Source organism: Balaenoptera physalus, assembly GCF_965194825.1.
Source record: "Balaenoptera physalus genome assembly, chromosome: X".
Classification (NCBI taxonomy): Eukaryota; Metazoa; Chordata; class Mammalia; order Artiodactyla; family Balaenopteridae; genus Balaenoptera; species Balaenoptera physalus.
The window spans coordinates 32,369,154-32,385,946 of NC_138903.1; the positions used below are offsets into that span (position 1 = coordinate 32,369,154).

A 16,793-nucleotide genomic window follows, 5' to 3' on the forward strand; every position below is an offset into this window, starting at 1 on the left:
TCCTCTCCTTCTGTAGCCACTGCAAGTTCTAGTGCCAAGGCTAGCAGCTTCTCCCACACCTAGGGGAGTCAGGGATACTTTCTTCATGCATTGTTGGAAGAGGCAGTTAGTGTTTGTAGAATTTAGTTCTGAGGCGGGGGCAGAAAGGAAGACTATATTTGCCTATGTGTTCCTGTTTTGTATGTATAACTTGAAAGTTTATTCTCTTTTTTGATGTGTGTATTACTCATATTTTTTAATATGAATGTAACTGGTTTCAAAATATCAAGGCTTATGAATGATACTGGTCATACATTTACTACTATCATGATGTTTAAAGCAAGAACTTTGTTGTTTTGTGAAACAGATTGTGACACTGTCCATCTTATTTTATCATCTGGAATAAGAAGATGGCATTGCTATAGGCATTTATTTCCTTGCACATGTGAAAGGTCAGCTTTAAGATAGCTGGGATCAATAGAAAAAATAGAGAAGAATCTCTAAAAGATATTCAGAATTTGCTTTTCGTATTCCTTTTAGTTCTTGTTCTGTAAAGTTAAATGATACATGCGTGGATTTGCTTAAGCTCTTTAAAGAATGTATAATAAATGTTAATAAATTAGACCTCATGTTCACTGGATCATTTATTCGACAAACCTTTATCGAACAGCTGCTCTTTGAAAAGAACTGTAGATAGTATTGGGAATGCTAGGATTAATGACTCGGCCTGCTCATAGCGTTTTAACATATAGGAGAAAGAATCCTTCATGGACAATAATGAGATCTTCTAATTCTTAAGGGACAAGTAAAATGAAGAAGTGAGTAGGTAGAGGTGGACAGTCCTATGAGACTGTCAGCGTGGTAATGCAGTTAGGCGTGGCCATTTGGGGCTTTGGGAAACTTCAGGTCTTTCAGTGGGAGTTAATTTTACATGAAACTGGGTGGTGAGCAACATGAGGCTGAGGGCATTATGAGAGGGACCAGACCCTCTAATGGTCTGTCTGAGTTGAAACCCAAATGTCTGGAGTGGTAAACTGCTGTTAGCTGTTACTTTTGGATCACAAGTAAACCAGAGAGAAATTCTCACCTGGAACAGGAATGGAAGGTTACCTGAATCTTATTCCTGTGCAGCTGAACGCATGCACAAAGTTTTTTGTATATGTCACCTCTAAGGAGTTTCTGAGAAATATAAATACTTCTTTGAGATCAGACACCCAGAAGCTACTGGGCTGACAGTTGGCCATCGCCTAGGAGAGCCAGCGCTTACTTCATTCAAAAGAAAATTTAATTAAGCTGTCTTCAGTCTAATTTGGAAAAAAATAAGCTAAAGCTTAATTTTTGGTGGGGATGAAATGAATGAAAAAGTGGGGCAGCGTTGCATAAGGGAGGAAAAGTAATTTTCCCTCTATCCTTCTTGTTCTTGGCTGAGACCCTCTTGTAATAAAAAGAGTAACGGGAAAAACAAACTTAATTTTCTATGTCTGTATGGGAGCCCCACAAATATATGAGACTCAAAGAAGTACCAAAGCAGGAAGCTTTTATACCTTTTAGACAAAGAAACAATGAATTGAAAAGGACTGACAAAAGGGGTTTAAACTAAGGCAAGTCAGTAGTGAAACAGTAAGAGGGTTTGTTTATATAGCTCTGTTGGCCCTAAATTCTCTGTTTCTGGTGGTAATGCCTTCTACCCTCCTGGTGCAGGGAGGGTACCTTTCACATGGGAGGTTTATCTCCTGCTTTCAGGGGAACAAAGGAGGGTCAGAGTGTCCTTCTTTCACTAACTGTTTCTCAAGTACCTTTAATTCAAAACAACCTGTATGCCAAAGTGGCATATTTGAGGGTGACATACAGTAGCCCGTCCTTACCCCAGTTTTGCTGTCCAAAGTTTTACTCACTGCAGTCCACCATGGTTTGAAAATATTAAATGGAAAATTCCAGAAATAACAATTAACACATTTTAAATTTTATGCTGTTCTAAGTGCTGCGATTAGGTCTCATGTGGTCCTGCTCCATCCAGCCTGAGATGTGAATCATCCCTTTGTCCAGTGTATCCCATCTGTTAGTCACTTAGTTGCTTTCTCTTTTATCAGATTGACTATCAAGGTTTTTCAGCACTTGTGTTCAAGTAACCCTTATTTTATTTAATAACAGCCCCAAAGTACAAGAGAAGTGATGCTGGCAATTTGGATAGTCTCTTACTGTGCCTAATTTATAAATTAAACTTGATCATAGGTATGAATGTATAGGAAGAAACATAGTATACATAGGGTTCAGTTCTAGCCACAGTTTCAGTCATCCGCTGAGGTCTTGGAATATATCCCACACTGAGAAGGGGGGACTGCTGTATTATGAACCCCTACAAACAGCAGCTGGGAGGGAGGCAAGGAGTTTGTCCTTGACGCGGTATCTAGGACATTTGAATTACATCGAGATGAGGAAGACATTCCAACACCCAAATTCAAGAACATAAACTCTGAGGGTAAATTTTTACAAATTTTTTTTTTTTGCTGAGGAACATTTTTGTCTGATTTCATATACCATAGCACTTTATGTTTTCTGAGAAAATCTAGATTTAGAGGAATACTCATACACACACATACACAGGTGAGGGGGTAGGATTTGGAATCAACAGTCACAGCAATAACTCTCATTCATTAAAGCCCTGTGATATGCCAGACACTGTGCCATGTGTTTTGTATACTTAATACACATTGCAATAGTCCCAGAAGACAGGACTTACCAAACCAAATTCACGTAAAAGAAGATCCTCAGGCTCAAAGACCTTGTGATTGTACCTGATTTCACATGACTAGACTGTGACAGAGCTGCCACTAGACCTCTTCTCTGAATTCATCTGGAACTCACTAGGTTCCACTCTTCCCAGCCTGAGTCAGACCTTCTGACCCTTTATCTGTATTCTCACTACTCCTTAATACCTCTCAGGATACAGAAAGAAGAATGTAGTAGCCAGGAACTTAAAGCAGGTATAAAGAAGGAAGTTTGAAATAAGAAACACAATTTGGGGATTGTCTCTGAGCTTCATTTACCAATGTCTTGAGAGCTGATTCTGCCTAGGGACTGGCATTTCTATCAACTTCTGCTCTCTCTGCAACATAGTGCCTTTCCCCTGGGTCTTCTCCAGTGAGCCTTCTTGTTAACACTGGAACCTGACCTGCTGGCTAGCTCTGCAGTCCTCCTCTGAAAGCTGTAGCTGCTCCCACTGGAACAATTAGGGCAAAATTCACCTGCCTCCCCCTGACTAGGAGCATTCCACTTCCCTGGTGGTCCCCTCCCTCACCTGTACCCCTGTGATAGCAACATCCTGTTCCACATAAAAGGTAACCTGATGTTGAAAGTTAGACCTGGCCACCAGTTTTGAGCATCTCTGCCTCAGTCTCAAAGCGTTTTCCAAAGTGCTGGTGAATTTAGTCCAATTTGTCATACAATCTACTAATTTGGGGGATAGAACCCTGAAGTTGGAGAAGGGATTTTGAAACTACCTTGATATTGCAAAAGAATTTTGATGAGTATATATTTTTTTGAGACTGGCCATTGAACATATACACATATGTAATTACCTATGTGGTTAATAATCAAAGCTTTCTTGGGACTTCCTTGGTGGTCCAGCGGTTAAGACTTTGCATTCCAATGCAGGGGGTGCGTATTCAATCCCTGGTCAGGGAGCTAAGAACCCACATGCCTCGCGGCCAAAAAACCAAAACATAAAACAGAAGCAATATTGTAACAAATTCAATAAAGACTTTAAAAGTGGTCCATGTCAAAAAAAAAAAAAAGTTCTCTTCATAAGTGAGAAGTGCAAGAGAATTAAAGACCATGGAAATCACCGCAAAGCAAGCATCTACAGAGGATTAACATCCTTAAAGCCCTGCAGTCCTTCCAGGAGGTGAAAAATTGTTTACTGACAGACATGCTAACCTTGGGTGGCAGAGATAAAAATAATTCAACAACCTTCTACTGCCTCTTGTCTAACTGCATGATCCGCGAGAAAATTATGGATTTTCCTTGCGCCTAATGACACCTGTACAGTGTTGAGCTATATTCAGTCATCTTGAAGGTGGCAGAAATTCATAGATTTTGACCAGGCACCAACGGGAAGAAAACTTTCATCCCATTAAGATTTTAAAAGTTAAGGTTTAGGTCAGTGCAGGAAGGTACTACTGAGTGAAGAAGGCAAAATCTTTCTTCTGGTATTTTACAGGATCCTTTTTGAAAATTTGATGTGAGTCTGTGTCTGGAAGCAACTGTCACATAGTAGGACCTCAAAAATGTTGAAGAATTTCAAGGAAATTGAGCCTCCTCAGAAACTCTAACAGGAAATTAAGAGGGCTGTTGCGTAAATTTTACTAGTTGCATTTCTTCTATTGAGCACTTAACTTTGTAACAGTTAATGAGGGAGACTACAAGTGCTTATCCATATCTTGCCTTCCTCTCCTTCCTGGGCTCATCCAGAGATTATATTACCAAGTGCACTTGTAGTTACAAAGGATCATGTGCCCTAGCTCTTGCCATTGATCTGTGAGCAGAAGCAGTATTTGTCATTTTCATGCCAAACATTTGTTATCCACTTTACCGCTTTCCATGTTTTTACTTGCATTCATCAGTAAACATGGAAGTCATGGGTTTATGGGGTGAACCTACAAGAAGGACATAGCCTGGACCCCTGCATCACCTGTTAGTACAGAACGTCTGCTAGTCTGCATGGAGAGAGAAATGTTTATTGTATTAAGTTCATATTTCAGGCTCTGTTATTTATCAGTCACTTTTCCTGGCTAAGACACAGCTACTCTTTCTGGCGTTGGGCTTATTCAAATATTTTAATTACTACAATAACTGCATATGTTGTTATTGCAAGAAATTCTAACAATACTGAGAAATCACAGTTGTCCCTCTTTATAACTCAGAAATTCTGCCCCTTCCTCAAAGGTAAATACAACTAACATCTGGTATATATTATTTTAAAGCTGATCCTAGTTTTTATTCTGTACATATGTTTACTATAAAAATATGTTGAGTATTTTCACATACATGTCTTCACTAATCTTTTTTATTGTTTCAATATCCGACATAAAAACACATCTGAGACGTTGTTTTCACCTCTTTGGGTTCACTTTGAGTCTTTTTATATCTTCTATGTCTCTAACCAGTTGACGTCTTCTTGTTTTTTGAACATATGAAGTACAGTTATAATAACTGTTTTGATGTCCTTATTTACTCGTTCTGTCAACTGTGTTATTTCCAGGTCAATTATGAGAGATTAATTTTCTCCTAATTTTTGGTTACATACTGCTGCTTCTTTGCATGCCTGGTAATTTTTTTTTTAATTAATTAATTAATTTATTTATTTATTTTTGGCTGTGTTGGGTCTTCATTTCTGTGCGAGGGCTTTCTCCAGTTGCGGCGAGCGGGGGCCACTCTTCATCGCGGTGCGTGGGCCTCTCACTGTCGCGCCCTCTCCCGTTGCAGAGCACAGGTTCCAGACGCGCAGGCTCAGTAATTGTGGCTCACGGGCTTAGTTGCTCCGCGGCATGTGGGATCTTCCCAGACCAGGGCTCGAACCCGTGTCCCCTGCATTGGCAGGCAGATTATTAACCACTGCGCCACCAAGGAAGCCCCATGCCTGGTAATATTTGATTGGATGCCAGAGATTGTGAAATTGTGATTCACCCTGTTCACATTTGTTGAGAACTAATACACATTAAACATTTTTTTTTTAATCTGCAATATAGTTTACATACAATATTATGTTAGTTTCAGGTGAACTACATAGTGAGTTGACATTTACATGTTAGGAGATGATCAACGTGAAAAGTCTAGTAACCTTATGTCCCGATAGAAAATTATTACAATATTGTTGACCATATCCCTTATGCTATAGATTACATCTCTGAGGCTTACTTATTTTGTATCTGTTTTTTTTTGTTGTTGTTGTTGTTTTGGGTTAAGACTGGGTAGATTTATTTATAGGGTTTTCTTAAAAAAAAAACAAAATGAACTTTAATATCAAAAGTACACTGATGCATAACTAGAATTTGGTTTTCTCTCTGTTGAAATAACAAAGTCTTTTTTTTTTAATTTTTGGTCTGCTCTTAATAATAGATTGTAAAAGGTTTTTCTTTACCTTTTAAGTAATCCCCATAAGAATCAAAGATACTGTGTCTTATCAGAATAATTAACTATGCTTTATGTTAACCTTTATCGTGTCCTTACTTATTTTTTTCTTTTAACATCTTTATTGGAGTATAATTGCTTTACAATGGTGTGTTAGCTTCTGCTTTACAACAAAGTGAATCAGCTATACATATACATATATCCCCATATCTCTTCCCTCTTGCGTCTCCCTCCCTCCCACCCTCCCTATCCCACCCCTCTAGGTGGTCACAGAGCACAGAGCTGATCTCCCTGTGCTATGCGACTGCTTCCCACTAGCTATCTGTTTTATATTTGGTAGTGTATATATGTCCTTGCCACTCTCTCACCTTGTCCCAGCTTACCCTTCCCCCTCCCCATATCCTCAAGTCCATTCTCTAGTAGGTCTGCGTCTTTATTCCCGTCCTGCCCCTAGGTTCTTCATAACCTTTTTTTTTAAGATTCCATATATATGTGTTAGCATACAGTATTTGTTTTTCTCTTTCTGACTTACTTCACTCTGTATGACAGTCTCTAGGTCCATCCACCTCACTACAAATAACTCAGTTTCGTTTCTTTTTATGGCTGAGTAATATTCCATTTTATATATGTGCCACATCTTCTGTATCCATTCATCTGTCGATGGACACGTAGGTTGCTTCCATGTCCTGGCTATTGTAAATAGTGCTGCGATGAACACTGTGGTCCATGACTCTTTTTGAATTATGGTTTTCTCAGGGTATATGCCCAGTAGTGGGATTGCTGGGTCATATGGTAGTTCTATTTTTAGTTTTTTAAGGAACCTCCATATTGTTCTCCATAGTGGCTGTATCAATTTACATTACCACCAACAGTGCAAGAGGGTTCCGTTTTCTCCACACCCTCTCCAGCATTTATTGTTTGTAGATTTTTTGATGATGGCCATTCTGACTGGTGTGAGGTGATACCTCATTGTAGTTTTGATTTGCATTTCTCTAATGATTAGTGATGTTGAGCATCCTTTCATGAGTTTGTTGACTATCTGTATATCTTCTTTGGAGAAATGTCTATTTAGGTCTTCTGCCCATTTTTGGATTGGGTTGTTTGTTTTTTTGATATTGAGCTGCATGAGCTGCTTGTAAATTTTGGAGATTAATCCTTTGTCAGTTGCTTAATTTGCAAGTATTTGAGGACCCACTCCTGAGGGTCCTCAGAGTTTCTATGCATCTCCCACTGCCATCACAGCCACCTCATCCAGCAAATGAGATTGAGGGCCCCATGATCCAAGAAGAAGAGCATAGTCCAGGCATCTCACAGGCTGTGCTAGACCCCAAGAATGTGCCCATAGATGCTCTAGATAAGGAAGTGACTCTGTTGGTGAATTTCCTGCTGCTCAAGTATTAAATGAAAGAGCCAATAACAAAGGCAGATATGTTGGAAATTGTCATCAAAGACTGCCAAGTCCACTTCCCTGAGATCCTCCTAAGAGCCTCTGAGTGCTTGGAGATGATCTTTCACCTTGATCTGAAGGAAGTGGATCCCGCCAACCACCACTATTGCCTCCTCATCAAATTGGCCTTACCTATGATGGGAAGCTGCACGGTGAAGTGGGCATGCCCAAGACCGGCATCCTGATACTTATCCTGGGTGTGATCTTCGTAAAGGGCAACTGTGCTACCGAAGACGATGTCTGGGAAGTTCTGAATGTGACCAGGTTATATTCTGGGAGGAAGCACTTCATCTTTGGGGAGCCCAGGGAGCTCATCACCAAAGATTTCGTGGAGGAAAAATACCTGGAGTACCGGCAGGTGGCCAACACTGATCCTGCGCAATTTGAGTTCCTGTGGGGCCCCAGATAAATTAAACCACCAAGACGAAGGTCCTGGAGTTTCTGGCCAAGGTTCATGGGACTGACCCAAGTTCTTTCCCATCTCAGTATGAGGATGCTCTGCAAGATGAAAGAGAGAGAGCCCGAGCCAGAATTTCAGGCAGGGCTCCTCTCCTTCTGTAGCCACTGCAAGTTCTAGTGCCAAGGCTAGCAGCTTCTCCCACACCTAGGGGAGTCAGGGATACTTTCTTCATGCATTGTTGGAAGAGGCAGTTAGTGTTTGTAGAATTTAGGTCTGAGGTGAGGCTGAAAGGAAGACAGTATTTATGCCTATGTCTTCCTATTTTGTATGTTTAACTTTAAAATTTATTTTTTTGATGTATGTGCTATTCAAATATGGTTTCTTTTAATATAGATTTAACTTCCTTCAAAATCTTCAAGTTTGTGAATGGTGTTGGTCGCACATTTAATGTTATAATGAGGTTTAAAGTAAGAGTTTTGTTGTTTTGTAAAACAAATTGTGAAACCATCTTATTTTGTCACCTGTAACAAGAACATGGCATTGCTATAGACATTTTCTTAGAAATGTGATGGATCAGTTTTAAGACAGTTTGGATCAATAAGGAGAAATAGAGAAGAAAGTCTAAAGATATAAAGGCATTCTTATCCCTTTTAGTTCTTGTTTTGTAAAATTAAATGAACTGTACATGGATTTGCTAGTTCTTTCAACAATGTATAAGAAATAAATGTTAATAAATTAGACCTCACACTCACTGGATCAGTTATTCCCCGAACCTTCAGTGAACACCTGTTCTTTGTAAAGCATGGCAGTAGTACTGGGAATGCTAAGATTAAGGATTCAGAACCTGCCCATAGATTTTAATATATAGAAGCAGTCATCTTTGGAGGACAATTGTGGGATCTTCTGTGTCCTAAATGACAAGTAAAATGAAGGAGTGAGTGGGTAGAGGTGGACAATCCTATGAGATTGTCAAAGTGTTACTGCAGTTAGGCATGGCACTTTGGGACTTTGGGAAACATCATGTCCTTCAGTGGGAGCTAATTTTACATGAAACTGGGTAGTAGGCCACCCAGAAGCCACTGGGCTGACAGTTGGCCATCACCTAGAAGAGCCAGTGCTCACTTCATTCAAAGGAAATTTTAATTAAGCCGTGTTCAGTGTAATTTGGAAAATAAGAAGGAAGAGTTAAATTTTTGGTGGGAATAAAATGAATGAAAATGTGTAACAAGGTTGCATGGAAGGAGTAGGGGAGGAAAAATAATTTTCCCTCTATTCATCTTGGTTCTTCCCTGAGATACCCTTGTAGGAAAAAGATAGATTAACAGCAGAAAAATAAATTTAATTATGCTTGTAAGTATTGGAGCATCACAAATATATGAGACTCAAAGAAATGCCTAGGGCAGGAAGCTTTTATATACCTTTCAGACAACGAAACTATAAATTTGTGTTTATAGTTGAATTGACATGACCAAGGGGTTTGGACTAGGAGTAGTAAGTGCTGAAGAAACAACAGGGTTTATTTATACAGCCTTCTTGGCCCTGAATGTCTCTCATGGTAAGAATACCTTCTACCCTCTTGGTACAGGGAGGGTGTCTTTCATAGGGAGATTTATCTCCTGCTCTCAGGGGGACAATGAGGGTCAGAGTGTCCTTCTTCCATCGACTGTTTCTCAAGTACCTTCAATTCAAAATAACCTATATGCAAAGTGGCATTTTTGCGATGACAGACAGTAATCCCTCCTTATTCATGGTTTCAGTTACCTGTGGAACCACGGTCCAAAAAGATTAAATAGAAAATTCATGAAATAAGTAATTCATTAGGTTTTTTTTCAGGTGTTAAATGTTTATTGAACAACTATTATATATCATGAACATATAAGAAGTGCTGGGGATACATAAACTGATAAATTAGACATGATCGACTACTTATTTTTAAAATGTTACACCCAAAATTGACCAAATACATCAGATGATTTCACACCAGTGCAAAGTTCAATGGGACATTGATCTGACTGTATACTTTGAGGCAGACAAAGGAAGCAATAGATTTTTGGGGGCTATTTATTCAATGGTAGGTCATTTATGAATAATTCATTAGTTTTAAATTGCACTCCGTTCTGAGTACTTTGCTGTCCCACTTCATCCTGTCTGGAACATGAATTATCCCTTTGTCCAGCATATCCTGACTCATTCCCTTTAGTAGCCTTCTGGGTTATCAGATCAACTGTCATGGTTTCACAGTGCTTGTGTTCAAGTAACTCTTATTTTACTTAATAATGGCCCAAAACACAAGTGTAGTGATACTGCCATTTTGGATATTCTTTTACTATACATAATTTATAAATTAAACTATGTCATAGGTATATATATGTAGGAAGGAATAAGCATAGTATATGCAGGGTTCAATACTGTCAGTGGTTCTAGACATCCAGTGCTGTTCTTGGAACATATCACCTTGGACATGGGGGGGCTACTGTATTAGAACCCCTACAGAGTGCAGCTGGGAGAGAGGCAAGGAGTTGGTCCTTGTCACAAATTCTAGGAAATCTGAATTACATCCAATTGGAGATGACATTCCCACACCCGAGTTAAAGAACATAAACTCTGAGGTGAAATTTTTTTTGCTTGTTTGTTTCTTTTATTTTCTTGCCATCTCATTAAGATATAACTGACATACAGCACTGCACAAGTTTAAGGTGTTCAGCATAATGATTTGACTTATGTGCATCATGAAGTGATTATTACAATAATTTTAGTGAACATCCATCATCTCATATAGATACAGAATTTAAGAAACAGAAAGAAATTGTTTCCGTGTGATGAGAATGCTTAGGATTTACTCTCTTAACTTTCATATCTAACGTACAGCAGTGTTAATTATATTTATCATATTGTACATTACATACACAGTACTTATTTATCTTTTAACTGGAAATGTGTACCTTTTGACCACCTTCATCCAATTCCCTCTACCCCCACCCTCTGGTAACCACAAATCTGATCTCTTTCTATTAGTTTGTTTGGGGGAAATTTTTACAAAATTTTACTTGCTGAGAAACATTTTTGTCTGATTTGATATACCATGGCCTATAGCACTTTGTGTGTTCTAAAAAAAAAAGCCTAGATTTAGAAAACATACTCATAAACAGACACACACACACAGGTGAGGGGGATAGGATTTGGGACCAACATAATCACAGTGATAACTCTCATTCTTTAAAGCCCTACAATAGTCCACGCACTGTGCCATGTGCTTAATATACTTCATACACATTCCAACAGTTCCAAAAGACAGAACTTACCAAACCAAATTCACATAAAAGAAGGTCCTCAGGCTCAAAGAGCTTGTGATTGTACTTGATTTCACATGTCTAGTCTGTGACAGAGCTGCCACTAGACCTCTTCTGTGAATTCATTTAGAGTTTACTCTTCCATTCTTCCCAGCCTGAATCAGACCTTCTGTCCCTTAAGTTATTTCTCTTCTCACTACTCCTTAATGCCTCTCAGGATATAGAAAGAAGGATGTTGGAGCCAGGAACTTATTGCGGGTTTAAAGAAATAAGATTGAAATAAGGCACACAATTTGGGGATTGTCTGTGAGCTTCTTTTACCAACATCTTGAGAGCTGACTGCCTAGGAGCTGGCATTTTTATCAGCTCCTGCTGTCTCTGCAATAGAGTGTCCTTCCTTTGGGTCTTCTCCAGTGCACCGTCTTGTCCAAACTGGAACCTGACCTGTTGGCCGGGTCTTCAGTCCTCCTCTGAAAGCTGCACCTGCTCCCAGTGGAGCAAACAGGGCAAAATTCACCTGCCCTCCCCCTGACTTGGAGCATTCCAGCTCCCTGGTGGTCCTCTCCATCACCTGTACCCCAGTGATAGCAAAATCCTGTTCCACATAAAAGGTAACCTGGTGTTGAAAGTTAGACCTGGCCACCCAACAATGATCATCTCTGCCTCATTCTCAAAATGTTTTCCCAAAGAGGTGGTAAATATGGTCTGATTTAGCATAGAATCTGCTAATTTGAGGGATAAAACCCTGAAGTTGGAGAGAGGATTTTGAAATCACCTTGATATTTGCAATATAATTTTGATGAGTTTTTTTTTTTTTTTTTTTTTTTTAGATTGCCCACTGAGCACATACACTTATGTGCTTACCTATGTGGTTAATAAGCAAAATTTCCCTCATAAGTGATAGTTGAGGAGAGGTGAAAGACCTTGGAAATCACTGCACAGCAAACATCTAGTGAGGATTAATTTCTTAAATTCCCTGGAGTCCTTCCAGGAGGTGAGAAATTGTTTATTGACAGACACAGTATCTTTGGTTAGGAGAAATAAAAATGTTTCAATGCAGTTTTACTGCCTCTTGTCTCACTATGTGACCCAAAAGAAAATCCTGGTTTTTCTTTGTGCCTAATAATACCTGTAAAAGTGTTCAGTCATGTTCAGTAATCTTGAAGGTGGCAGAAATTCATAGATTTTTTGACCAGAAACCAACAGAAAGAAGAAAATTCTCATTCCATTAAGATTTTAGGAGTTACAGTTTAGGTCAGTGCAGAAAGGTACTACTGAGTGAAGAAGACAAAACTCTTCTTGCTGCTTTTTATGGAGTCCTTTAGAAAATCTGATGTGAGCCTGTGTTTGGGAGCAACTGTCACATAGTAGGACCTCAGGAAAGTGGGAGAATTTCAAGGAAATCTGGCCTCCTCAGAAACTCTAACAGGAAATAGAGAGGATGATTGTCATAAAAATTCTACTAGTCATGGTGTATTGAGCACTAACTTTGTAACAGCTTATGGGGAAAACTGCAAGTATTCATCCACATCTTGTCTTCCTCTCCTTCCTGGGCTCATGGGGAGACTATGTTCCCAAGTGCACTTGTAGTTAGAAAGAGCATTTGACTAGCCGTTGCCATTGATCTGTGAGCAGAAGCAATATTTGTCATTTCCAGACCAAAGCATTTGCTGTCCAGTTTACCACCTTCCATGTTTTTTCTTGCACTCATCAGTAAACATGGAAATTGTGTGTTTGTTCATGGACCCACAAGAAGGAAGCAGACTGAACCCCTTTGTTACCTGTTAGCACAGGATGTCTGCCAATTCACAGGGAGAAATAAACTTTTATTATATTAAGCTTTCATATTTCAGGTTTGGTCTGTTACATAATTTATCAGTCACTTTTTGTGGCTAAAGCACAGCTACTCTTTCTGGCATTAGACTTATTCAAATATTTTAATCACTACAATAACTGCATATGTGTTATTGCAAGAAATTCTAACAGTACTGAGAAATCAGAGTTGTCCCTCTTTATAACTCAGAAATTCTGCCCCTTCCTCAAAGGTGAACACATTTAACATCTAGTATATGTTATTTTAAAGCTGATTCTAGTTTTTATCATACATAGATATACTGTAAAAATATGTTGTGATATTTTTTCACATACATGGATTCACTAATCTTTTTTATTCTTTCAGTATTCCAATCCAATGCATATTTTTATCTCAGACATTGTAGTTTTCACCTCTTGAGGTTCATTTAGGGTCTTTTTATGTCTTCTATGTCTCTAACCAGTTAATCCTTCTTCTTGTTTTTTGAACATGTGAAATATAGTTATAATAACTGTTTTGATGTACTTAGTTACTCATTCTGTCAACTGTGTCATTTCCAGGTCAGTTTTGATTGGTTAATTTTCTCCTCATTTTTGGATATATATTTCTTCTTCTTTCCATGTCTAGTAATTTTGATCAGGTGCACAATATTGTGAAATTTTGATTTTACATTTTCACACTTGTCCCGAAAAGATACGCATTTAATTTTTTTTTTACTTGAAATATAGTTGACATACAATAGTATGTTAGTTTCAGGTGAACTACATAGTGATTCAACATTTATATACATTACAAAATAATCACCACAATAAATCTAGTAACCATCCATCCCCATAGAAAGCTATTACAATATTGTTGAACATGTTCCTTATGCTATATATCACATCCCCATGGCTTATTTATTTTATAATTGGAAGTTTGTACCTCTTAATCCCCTTCATCTATTTCACCCAACCCCTTACCCCTCGACCTTGGGAACCACTAGTTATCTGTATTTGTGAGTCTGTTTTCATTTTGTTTTGTTTGTTTTGGTTTTAGATTCCACATATAAGTGATATAATATGGTATTCTCTGACTTATTTCACTTAGCATGATACCCTTTGGCTCCATCCATGTTTTTGCAAATGGCAAGAGATCATTTTTTTAATGACTGAGTATTATTCCATTGTACATATTACCACATCTTCTTTATCCCTCCATCTATTGATGGACACTTAGGTTGCTTCCATATCTTGCCTATTGTAAATAATGCTGCAGTGAACACTGGAGTGCGTATACCCTTCTGAGTTTGTGTTTTGGTTTTCTTTGAGTAATACCCAGAAGAGAAATTCCTGGATCATATGGTAGTTCTAGTTTTAATTTTTTGAGGAACTTCCATTAAGTTTTCCATAATGGCCATGCTAATTTACAGTCCCACCAACAGTGTGCAAGGGTGCCCTTTTCTCCACATCTTCGGCAACACTTGTTACAACTTGTTGTCTTTTTGATGATAGCCATTCTGACAGGTGTCAGTTGGTGTATCATTGTAGGTTTGCATTGCATTTCCCTGATGAATAGTGATATTGAGCATCTTTTCTTGTGTCTGTTTGCCATCTGTATGTCTTCTTAAGAAAAATGTCTGTTCAGGTCCTCTGCCCATCTTTGAATTGTTTTGTTTTTTTTTTTTTAATGTTGAGTTGTATGAGTTCTTTGTGTATTTTGGATATTAATCCCTTATCAAATAGATTATGGACAAATGTCTCCTCCCATTCAGTAGGCTGCCTTTTCATTTTGTTGATAGTTTTCCTTCACTGTGAAAAAGCTTTTTAGTTTGATGTAGTCCTTTTTCTTTATTTTTGCTATTGTTTCCCTTGCTTGAGGAGACAGATCAAAAAAAATATATTGCTAAGACCAATGTCAAAGAGTGTACTACCTATGTTTTCTTCTGGGAGTTTTATGGTTTCAGGTCTTACATTTAAGTCTTTGATCCATTTTGAGCTTATATTTGTCTATAGTGTGAGAAAGTGGTCCAGTTTCATCCTTTTGCATGTAGCTATCCAGTTTTCCCAGCACCATTTATTGAAGATGCTGTCTTTCCCCCATTGTATATTCTTGCCTCCTTTGTTGTAGATTAATTGACCATATGTGCCTGGGTTCATTTCTAGGCTTTCTGTCCTGTTGCATTGATCTATATTTCTGTTTTTGTGCAGTGCCATACTGTTTTGATTACTGTAGCTTTGTGGTATAGTTTGAAATCAGGGCACATGATACCTCCAGCTTTGTTCTTCTTTCTCAAGATTGCTTTGGCTATTCTGGAAAACCCACATTTTAAAAAATTTTCAGTACATCAAGATCTCAAGCTCTCTTCTGTAGTGTTATGAAGTTACTTAGAAACAAAATAATCCTTTCCATTCTTGCTTTCAAGCTTTGTTAGTTAGGACCAGAGCAGCATGAACTATGGCTTACATCAGCTCACTATTGAGACAAAGCACTTCTGAGTACTCTCCCTGATGCTCCATGAATCGTATGGTTTATTACTCTGACAGGAAGTACTCCCTGCCCTGTGTGGGCTCCTTTTCTGTACAGTTCTCTCCTCTCCAGTACTTTCTCTTAGGAACTCTCTCTGACTTGTCCTTACCAGACTCTTAGCTTCATCTCATCAATTAACAGAAACCCCAGGCTTCACCTGGGCTCCAGGCAGCAAGCTGGAAAAATTATAGATTCATATCCTTTGTTACCCATCTCCCATCACTGTCTTTTATGGTCTGATGTCCAATATATTGAATATTGTTGTTGTATAATTTATCTGTTTTTTAACTGTTTCAGGCAAGTGGATGAATCTGGTCCCAGTTACTCCATCTTCACCAGAATTAGAAGTTGTAGAAATAAGTAAAATCTAAATAATTGTAGCATGATAATGTCTCAAAAGAACAAATCAACTTTTCAAGCACATTAGAATTAAAAATTTTTTTTTTTTTTTTTCAACTCCTGATTCATCCCTCCCCACCACGTTTCCTCTTTGGTAACCTTAAGTTTTTTGGTTTTTTTGTTTGTTTGTTTTTTGTTTATTTATTTGGTTGCGCCAGGTCTTATTTATTTATTTATTTATTTATTATTTTTATTTTTGGCTGTGTTGGGTCTTCGTTTCTGTGCGAGGGCTTTCTCCAGTTGTGGCAGGCGGGGGCCACTCATCATCGCGGTGCGCGGGCCTCTTCACTATCGCGGCCTCTCCTGTTGCGGAGCACAGGCTCCAGATGCGCAGGCTCAGTAGCTGTGGCTCACGGGCCCAGCTGCTCCGCAGCATGTGGGATCTTCCCAGACCAGGGCTCGAACCCATGTCCCCTGCATTAGCAGGCAGATTCTCAACCACTGCGCCACCAGGGAAGCCCTAGAATTATAAATTAAGATTGAAAGACACTGGCAAACACACTAACATATATAACTATAATTTTTCCTTTTAAGAATTTTGTATAAATGGAATTATAGAGTAGATAAGGTTGAACTTAAACATTGGCTCTTTTTCACTCAGCATTATGACCTTGAGATTGATCTGGGTTGTCACATGTACATGTTCTTTTTTTTATTGCACTATAGTATTCCATCATATGGATCACAGTCTTTTAGCCATTCCTCACTGAAAGACATATGATTTGCTTCCAGTTTTTGTCTATTACAAACAAAGCTTCTATATACATTCAGATGCAGTTTCTTGTGTGTGAGATAAGTTTTTGTTTCTCTATGAAAATATGCAGCAGG

At 38.5% G+C, this 16,793-nt stretch overlaps 1 protein-coding gene, 1 long non-coding RNA gene and 1 pseudogene across 3 annotated transcripts in view; all 3 read left to right on the forward strand.

Moving 5' to 3' along the window:
• LOC309652562 (melanoma-associated antigen B16-like) overlaps window positions 1-1,441 on the forward strand; it is a 44,684-nt gene extending 43,243 nt beyond the window's left edge. The window contains 1 exon segment of the mRNA XM_082446629.1: window positions 2-1,441. Within this exon segment, the coding sequence (XP_082302755.1) occupies window positions 2-63 (62 nt within the window). The 3' untranslated portion in view covers window positions 64-1,441.
• The window catches only part of LOC309652666, an 857,026-nt gene that overhangs the window by 770,917 nt on the left and 69,316 nt on the right, over window positions 1-16,793 (forward strand). The window lies entirely within an intron of this gene.
• On the forward strand, window positions 7,384-15,248 carry LOC309652719 (melanoma-associated antigen B16 pseudogene; annotated as a pseudogene). Its single transcript has one exon. The product of its transcript is annotated as a melanoma-associated antigen B16 pseudogene (transcript).